At 48.6% G+C, this 9,927-nt stretch overlaps 1 protein-coding gene across 1 annotated transcript; it reads left to right on the top strand.

The window, feature by feature from the left end:
- Positions 1-2,057: 2,057 nt before the first annotated feature.
- LOC310830749 (olfactory receptor 10G6-like) lies at positions 2,058-2,996 on the top strand (the record flags this gene model as incomplete). The annotated part of the gene is made up of 1 exon (XM_083710589.1): positions 2,058-2,996. The coding sequence occupies one exon, from the start codon at positions 2,058-2,060 to the stop codon at positions 2,994-2,996; it is 939 nt and encodes a 312-aa protein (XP_083566715.1).
- Positions 2,997-9,927: the final 6,931 nt, after the last annotated feature.

Below are 9,927 nucleotides of genomic sequence, written 5' to 3'. Positions count from 1 at the left end.
TTAACCGCAGTTTGCTGTGCCATCAAAACCTGAGCAAACTGTAGTTACTCTTACCTATCAATAGAAACAAGCCAATGACAAACCACAGCTGATGCAAATTTAATAAATAATAATTTATTAATTAAATTTAAATAACAACAAAAGCATCAATTAATAACCAACTAGGTTTTTCCTAACTATCATTAACCACAGTTACGGAGTTTGGATGGCACAGGAATGTAAGGCACACTAAACATTGGTTACTCTAAATCAGAGCCTGAAATACCTGAAGCATCTTATCTTCTCCTTATGCCTATACCAGAGGAGAGAAAGGGAAGATGTGTGTACATTCTTGAAACACCATACCACAATTTGGTGTTGTCTCTGAAAACAGTCAATATCTACAACTATTGAGCTTCAGAACCTAGGAAACGCCATTCTGCTGAGATAGACTATCATCCTTTCTTGCCTAGTACTGTCTATGATGAAGACTAGCGTCAGCTCCCCAGAGTCTTAGGCCAGTATTGATTTCCCCCATCTCTGTTTCCTGAGATTATTTCTGCAGGTGAAGATTTCAGGGTCTGAACCTAGGGATATATTCTGTTTCTGAGTGAATATTAATTCACCTTCCATCTTTAAGAAAGAGATGGAACCAAAATGGACACATTCCAAATTCAAATTGTTTTGCAAATTCTGGATCTGAGAATACTTGTTTGAGAATTGCCTCCCAGACTAAATTTCAGCATTGCTTGTAAGATTGGTGTGCCAAGCCAATTTGTACCGCAAGCCAGTGTCATTTTTGTTTCTTAGGATCATACAGAGCTGTTATATTCTGTGTCAGACCTGTGTGGCTCTCCGGGGTTTTAGACAGGAGGTCTCTCCCAGACCTACCCAGAGATGCCTGGGATTGAAAATGAGACCTGTTTTATGAAATTCCTGGAGAATAGCTAGAGTGAGTAAACAGAGATGATACAGTGGTACCTCGGGTTACATACACTTCAGGTTACAGACTCCGCTAACCCAGAAATAGTACCTTGGGTTAAGAACTTTGCTTCAGGATGAGAACAGAAATTGTGCTCCAGCGGCGTGGCGGCAGCAGGAGACTCCATTAGCTAAAGTGGTGCTTCAGGTTAAGAACAGTTTCAGGTTAAGAACGAACCTCCGGAACAAATTAAGTACTTAACCCAAGGTACCAGTGTATTAAGTTTCAGAGACAACTTCTGCTTTCAGCTGTAGCCAAGGTCTTCTGAAATTGGAGTTACAAAAAAAATTAACTTGTGTTTTGGCTACTGTACAAAGCTATAATACAAAAACCTGCTAGTGAAAAATGAAATCCTTACAAAAAAACAAAGCAAAACAACCTACTCTTACAGCTCAAACAACTTTATTTGGCAATCAGTGCTATGATCTATTTGGCAATCAGTACTATGAATGCAGGTGGGGCTGTGGGAGATGCGGGTGGTGCTGTGGTCTAAACCACAGAGCCTAGGGCTTGCCGATCAGGAGGTAAGCAGTTCGAATCCCTGCAATGAGGGGTGAGCTCCCACTGTTCGGTCCCAGCTCCTGCCAACCTAGCAGTTTGATAGCATGTCAAAGTGCAAGTAGATAATTAGAAACTGCTCCGGTGGGAAGGTAAACAGCATTTCCGTGTGCTGCTTTGGTTCACCAGAAGTGGCTTAGTCATGCTGGCCACATGACCTGGAAGCTGTATGCCGGCTCCCTCGGCCAGTAAAGTGAGATGAGCGCCGTACCCCCAGAGTCGTCCGCGACTGGACCTAATTAATCTCTGAGCATAGCAGTCCAACTAAAAACCTGAACACCTAGTTTGAAATTCATATAACTAATGGTCTAGATGTTTGATATTCCATGTGAAAATTGAGGGTACGGTTTGGAATCTGCCACCCACCCACAATATTAATTTTATCTGTACTTTCATTTTATCTCCTAGAAATAACCTAAGTGGTTACAAGTAATTTTATCCAGAATTGAGCAGTTGATGTGACATGCCAACCCCTTCTCTCCCTTGTTTGGATTTTGCAGTCTAATCATTAACAACGCTAAGGTGAACATTAAGTTACATGGAGTGTGAAAACCAAACGGGACAGTACCATTTCATCATTGTCGGGTTTCCTTATCCCCGTGAACTACGAGTCCCATTGTTCCTCTTCTTCTTGCTCATCTACCTGCTCACCTTCATAGGAAACCTCATGATCCTCTTGGCAGTGGCATTTGAGCCCCGGCTGCACAAACCCATGTATTGGTTCCTTTGCCACTTGTCCTTCTTGGATATGACTGTCTCCTCAGTGGTGGTACCCAAGGTGGTCGCTGGGTTTCTTGAAGGTGGTGGGGTCATCTCCTTTGGTGGTTGTGTGACTCAGCTCTTCTTTTTCCACTTCCTGGGCTGCACTGAATGTTTCCTCTATACTGTCATGGCCTATGACCGCTTCCTGGCCATCTGCAAGCCGCTCCGTTATGGCACTATTATGAACCATAAAGCTTGCCTCTGCCTCTCCTTTGGGACCTGGTTTGGGGGCTCCTTGCACTCTATGATACAGACCACGCTCACCTTCCACTTGCCCTATGGCCACGGGGACCAAGTGGGCTATATCTTCTGTGACATCCCAGCTGTGCTTAAGCTGGCCTGTGCTGACACGGCACTCAACAAGATGGTGACCTTTATAGACATTGGCTTCTTGGCCATGACCTGCTTCTTCCTCATCCTCACATCCTACGTGTACATCATCTCTGCAATCCTGAGGATCCGTAGCGCTGAGGGACGCCGCCGAGCATTCTCCACTTGCGCTGCTCACATCACAGTTGTCATAACTTACTATGTTCCCCTAGTGTTCATCTATCTGAGACCAGGGTCTGAAGACCCACTGGACGGAGTGGTGGCTGTGTTCTACACCACTGTAACCCCACTCCTGAATCCCGTCATTTATACATTGAGGAACAAGGAGATGAAGTGTGCATTAAGAAAGCTGTGGAGCAGGAAGATGTCCTCACCAATTGAATGATTACCTGGGCAGCTAATAGGATTTCACTGGCCATTAGCTGTGTTCACTCAGACAGTATGGGGAATGCTATCCTATACTATGTTGGTGCATAATAGAAATGTGTTCATTTTCCAATGGTGTCTGTGGTGAACAAGAATCTTGGGTGATCTAAAGAATGTTTCCAGCTAAAGGTGGGCATACGGCAAAGGGAATGTGGGATGAATCAACTTCCCCATACATATGGGGCTGGGGTTTGTTGTGGGGGTGCTGTTGGTTTTTCTGTATCTTTATTCTAGATCTTGTTGTGATTTATATGGAAATTGTTCTATTTGGCTGGGTATTTTTTAAATGTTTATGACTAATTTGTTATGTTGTAGCTATGCTTTTTTTAAAAAAAAAATCTAAGTTGCCTTGAGCATGGTTTTAACTGTGCAAAGGGGGCATACATGTAAAGTCATGTATGTATATATGTAATTTTGTTTTTATGCCACCTTTCCATAGTTGAAACCATGCTCAAGTTAACTTACAACTAGAAAAAACCCCACACAGTTCTGACATAACAAAACTAGTCACAAAATACACAAAAATACACAACCAAATTAAACAATTTCCACATAATAAGATCTAAAGTAAAGATTTTTTTTGGTATAACAATAACAGCAAACAAAACCCATAAACAATACCCCAGCCCAAGAGTCCATTTAGCAGCCTCAGGTTCTGTAGCTGAAGTCAGTCAGGGCCCTGTGCTCCCAGGCTAAGTGGAAAGTGGCTGCATGGCAGGGAGACGGCCTTCCAAGATTCACGTTTCTGATGGGAATAAGCACCACCCATGGCAGAACTCAACAAAGGTTTCTCACCAAGTTCTCACCTGCTCAAGCTGTACAACTGCAGCAACACAAAGGCTACCAATGGGTGGGAGGAAGATATAAAATCCTCAAGCAGGCTGAACGAATTTGCTTTGGCTTCTTCATCACCCCTTCCCCCAACCTGGCTGCAACTCCTTTGGGCGACTGGCCAGAGTCAGCGGAGCAATGTACGTAAATTTTAGTCTTATACAGTAAGCTTTGTGTACACACACACACTTCTTTATCCGTCCAGAGAAGCAAGATGGCACTATAAGAGTCTGATGACACATTCCCGCTAGGCAAAAAACTCAATGTGCAAAGCAGGACAAATGAAGGGGTGTGTGGAGGTGGTGGTAGAGGAGTACAGGACTTACTTCCTGGTAAATGTTATAGCAGGGGTGGGAACCTCAGGACCCAGGACCAAATGCAATCCTATGCCCCCTTAAATCAAGTAAATAAAATAAAATTTCAAGTAAATAACATTTCTACTAAAAGTAGAAATAATCAGAATATTTGAAACTGAGATGCTCACTGGGGTCACTTGGGTGATGTTGTAGCGCATTCTAGCAATGCAACTGGCAACCTGACTGAGTGATAGGTGTGGCTTCTGTGAACTGATCAATCGTGTTGCAGGTATTTCAGTTCTGGAACAGGACAGGTGGGTGTCCTCTTTCCCTCCTCTGCCCATGTGTCTAGGCCACACACCCTTTCCCAAGCCACACCCCTGATCAGCCCTACTCCATACTCTCCTCTTGCCTGGTTGGAATGTGACAGGGAGCTCTTGCTGGTTCAGGCAGAGTTTCATCTAGTCCAGTATCCTGTTGCGTGCTGAGGTCCCCAAGACACCCCAAACCCAATAACTCAAACTTCACACATTATTTTTGTTTAAGGTTTTTGGCATAATTTTGGCCACAACTTTATTATCAATACAAATTGTGAGTGGTTGCTTAGGCATTGGTTAGACTATCTGTCCTCCCCGCCTTGGGGACAGCCCTGACTCCGTAGTCAGTGCGGAAGAGCAAGATCAGGGTCAACTGGAGCTGCGAAACAGACCCTCAGCTAATCCCCGCATGCTCCTTGGAACTTACACGGCCCGCACCCTGCACCAAGGGTTTGGACGAAGGGGATGGTAAGTTCCAGAATTCCTTTAACGGAATACCCGTGCAGCATTGGAGGGGCAGGCCCAGCCTATCCATACCCCTCCACCAACCAATTTTAACCAATGCCTAACCGCCAACCTTACAAGTTGTGACGATTTGCTACGCAGTAGGCAAAACCCAATTGGCACACACTAATCAGCCAAGAGGTAAATTCCTACTGGGCCCCCGCACCAAGGCGAACGACCCCATGACAGGCATAGCAAGGTCAAGCGAAGCCCAACAAGGGAGGGCGGGCGGGAGATCCGATGTCCACAGCAAAAGAGAAAGAGAAAGCTGTGGACCTTGCTTAAATAGCCACTGACCCCACCCCTAAGTTTGCAACATCAACTTTCCCCAGATAACCAGATCCTCCCATCTAAACAAGCCCTGGCTTTAACTTGCCTAGCAATCATGGGGTGCCTTGTATAGCCCCATCCGCAACCCGTGCTCTCCTTTTAGTGAGAACACGCTTTGCGTGCTGAGGTCCCCAAGACACCCCAAACCCAATAACTCAAACTTCACACATTATTTTTGTTTAAGGTTTTTGGCATAATTTTGGCCACAACTTTATTATCAATACAAATTGTGAGTGGTTGCTTAGGCATTGGTTAGACTATCTGTCCTCCCCGCCTTGGGGACAGCCCTGACTCCGTAGTCAGTGCGGAAGAGCAAGATCAGGGTCAACTGGAGCTGCGAAACAGACCCTCAGCTAATCCCCGCATGCTCCTTGGAACTTACACGGCCCGCACCCTGCACCAAGGGTTTGGACGAAGGGGATGGTAAGTTCCAGAATTCCTTTAACGGAATACCCGTGCAGCATTGGAGGGGCAGGCCCAGCCTATCCATACCCCTCCACCAACCAATTTTAACCAATGCCTAACCGCCACCCGAGCCCTTTACGCTCGCCGCCAACCACTCACAGACTAAACCACACCCTCAACTTGGACACCTCTGCATCCAACCAGACATCATTCCCCAACGGGGAAAGATGCACCCCATCATCCCTGAATAATTCAGAGGCCTTGAACGAAATCAGAGGGTGAGGAATCACAAATCCGCCCAAACCAACCACCAATTTGCTTGCCGCGGAATTAATCCGCTTCCTAACTCTTTCGGTGGCCGCCGGGCAAGGGCTACCCCTCCAAATGCGGCGTTTCAGCAGCTGCGACCAAATTAGTGTGGTTGAAGGCACCAAGGCCGCCAAATCCCTCAAGTCCAGTAATATGGCAGCACGCAGCCCAAAGCAGGAAGAGGAAACCATATCATTCTCCCCCAGCTGCACCACTATCGCTGTAGGGGGGCCAGCGTGGAGGACCCGTCTGTGCATGAGAGGCAATAATTCTCTCCACTGCATCCCTCGTCTGGAAATCCAGGACACCTGCACGTGCTGCGGAAGGCCCAAGCCAGCTCCCAGACCAGATTGACGAGCTCTGACAGCGGCCCAGTGCACAATGCTGTGTCCCACTATCCAAATACGGATAGCGGCCAGACCTAGGGTTAAAACACAAAAATGTCAGTACACACACCACCATTATTTCCTCACATATACTTTGAATGCATTCGATCTCCAGCGACCCAGGTCCTTTATCCTCCTTGCAGACAAACCCCAATGGGCAGCTGTCATTGCGGCACCAATACGGAAGGAGTGAGGAGCAAATTCCGATGCTTTGCGGCCGCAGGCCACTACCACCTTGCGCATCACCTTAGTGAACTGATGCCGGACTAAAGGGTGCCCATTTTCATGAATAAACAAAGGCCCCTCGCCTGCCGGCCGCAAGGACAAGTATCTCTTAAGATCCTTTACGGGGCAAGGACCCTTCTCTCCCGTTGCCGAGAGCCGAATGACGGCTCCCCTACCCACCTGGTCGGTCTTCGAATTCCTGATATGCACCCTCAGGTCCGACTGTGACATGCTCACGTCCTGCAACAGCAAACCCCTGGAACCTCCATCCCGTTTTTGCTCCAGGACCACCTCGCCTACCCTCAGTGCCCCAAAGAATGCCAAGGAAAAGGCTGCTGAAAATAGACGGGCCTCAAACTTGGACCAACAGATGCTCCGCAGTTTACTGCGCATCTGTATCAGCAACTCAAAAGTGATGGGACTTCCGGGAACAGTCCTCGATGGGGTGAGCCGTCCCCATCCCTCCAATGCCCGGCGCACCACAAACTTCCTACATGGGTCCTTGTCAAAAGTGGCCCTGCTAAAGAAAGAAATTGCTGCCGAGTGAAGTCGCAGGGTCCTAGCCGCCCGGCGCATCTGGAACAAATGTGCCAGATACTTAAGCACCTGGGCAGTAGAATGAGGGGTGATGACCGCCCCCGCCGATTGGCCATTAAAGGACAGAAAATCAGCCCAGGCCTTCTTATAGGACCTTAGCGTGGAAGGGGCGACTGATGCTGCTACTCCCTGTGAAACTAAGTGTTGCCAAGGTTCCAGAGATGATCCGGGAAAATCTCCGGACGGTCTCGAGCCTCTGGCGCCAATGACCTGAATCGTTCCATCTGAAAACGGGACAGAGCATCAGCAATCTCGTTAGAAATACCCGGAACGAAGCGAGCAGAAAATACAATATTAAAACGCAGACAGTGCAAAACAAACACCCGAAGCAAGGCCGAAACCCTATACGACCGGGATGACTGCTTAGCTAAAACAGTCACTACTGCCTGGTTATCGGACCAAAAACAAACCCGATGGTCCTTAAAATGCTCGACCCACAAGTGTACCGCAACAACTATGGGGAAAAACTCAAGAAATGTCAGGTCTCGAGTTATCGCTTCCCCACACCAAGCCTGGGGCCAAGGTTCAGCACACCACCTGCCGTCCCAAAACAAACCAAACCCCAGTGACCCTGCCGCGTCCGAATGCACTTGAAAATCATTGTGGAGGTTCAAAGTGTCCTGCCACAGTGATACGCCATTAAATTCTTCCAGGAATTCCAGCCACACACGGAGGTCGGCTTGCACTTGGGCGGACAAACGAACCCTATGATGCGGTGCCTGCAGCCCCGAGGTAAGTTTGGCCAGGCGAGAGCAGAACGGGCGCCCCGGCGCCACCACCCTGCAAGCAAAGTTTAAATGACCTAGCAACGACTGAAGCTGTCGCAAGGTAACCTTCCTCAATGGGAGCAGTTCTTCAATGACCTTCCTTAAAGCAACTAACTTATCTGGCGGCAAACTAGAGGTTTGGGCCACGGTATCCAACAAGATACCCAAATAGGTAAGTTGCGTAGTGGGACCCTCAGTTTTCTCTGCCGCTAATGGAACCCCCAGGTCTTCAGCCAGGGACGCAAAGGCACGCAGCAGAACCACGCAATTCCCCGTGTCCCTCGCGGAGGCCAGTAAAAAGTCATCCAAATAATGCGTAACCCCGCCCAAACCGGTTCTGTCGCGCAAGGCCCATTCCAGGAATGAGCTGAAACACTCAAAAGCCGCACAAGCTACCGAGCAGCCCATGGGCATAGCCTTATCAAAATAGAATCCCCCGTCAAACTGAAAACCCAGCAGCCAGAAATCCTCAGGATGAATTGGCAACAAACGAAAAGCCGACTCAATGTCGCACTTGGCCAATAGGGCACCAGGCCCAAACTTCCTTATCATCTTGATCGCATGATCAAGAGAGGCATACTTCACCGAACAGAGCTCCGGGGGAATTACGTCGTTAACCGACGTACCATTAGGATGAGAGAGGTTATGAATTAGGCGAAACTCCCCCGGGGCCTTCTTGGGAACTATTCCCAAGGGTGAAATGTGCAAATTAGGAAAGGGGGGGGTGGCGAAAGGACCAGCCATACGACGTAAAGCCAGCTCCTTTTCAATTTTCTTACGCGCCACACCAGGCATGTCCTTAACGGATTTCTGGTTCCTAGGATTCTGGGCTACAGGGGCCACGACCACTGGGATCCTAAATCCCAGCGAAAAACCATTACTCAAATACGACGCTGACTCTCTGTCTGGGTAAGATTCCAGTAACGCCAGTAACGGCTGTAGCCGAACCGGAGTATAGGCCAAAGAAAAGATATCACTTTCCTGCTCCGGGAACAGGAGGCTGGGCAGGGACCTTGGGGGGCTGCTGGGAGCCCCCTCCCCTGCGAAAGGGCCGCCTGGCCGCGGAGCAAGCAGAAGCCGAGTGGCTCCCAGAGCATTTGTCACAAAGGTGTGCGAATTTACAGGCTTGACGTTGGCAAATGCCCTTATTAAAGTCCCAGCAGAACCACTTGCGCCCAACTTTTTGGGTGGCAGGCTTGAATTTTTGCAACTCAGAAGCCTTCTTCTCAATACGTGGTGCCACATAAGTGGTCCACACATCCAAGTCCTTCCTGTCCCAGCGGGCCGTCGGTATCTTGGCCGCCCTACGCCTAAAGTTCTGGTCATATGATAATGCAGCAGTCTCGCCAGCCATCGTAAAAGCTGAACGGACAATAGACAGATAAACCCAGAGGTGCAGAGACCTCTTGGGATACGCTGCAGAAATCACACCAGCAAAAACCTGGAAACTATCCATCCAACGTTCAAAAGTCCTGTCAGCCTTTGCTACAATTGTCCGTCTTTTGGGAACGGAAAGGCCCTTGTCCAGCGGCTCCTGACCATCAAGCGGAGGAGCCAAGCTGAAAATATCCACGTAGCGGCCATCCAGAATCCTAGACCGCAATTTGGAAGACAAGTGGGCACCAGGAATAATATCCCTAGCAGAATTGGTGGAGACTCTTACGTCAGGCACCAGGACCCCTTCTCGACACTCCTGTACGGCGCCATACCTGGCCCTATGAGAATTTGCCCTACGCTCCCAAACCCACTTTGGCAGCCCCGACGACTCCCCGTAGCCCCAGTAAAGCTTAAGGGGGGCCCCCTCATCACTGCTAGAGCTGATGGAGGAAGTACCTGAAGTGGAGGACGATGTGTCCCTCCGTCTCTTCTTAGAGTGCCTCCTGGAGCCCCTTTTTCGGCGACGATGCCCACCGGAAGAGGACC

This window comes from Podarcis gaigeae (assembly GCF_964106915.1).
Source record: "Podarcis gaigeae genome assembly, chromosome: 13".
In the NCBI taxonomy this organism is placed as follows: Eukaryota; Metazoa; Chordata; class Lepidosauria; order Squamata; family Lacertidae; genus Podarcis; species Podarcis gaigeae.
This window is presented reverse-complemented; position numbering and strand designations above follow the sequence as displayed.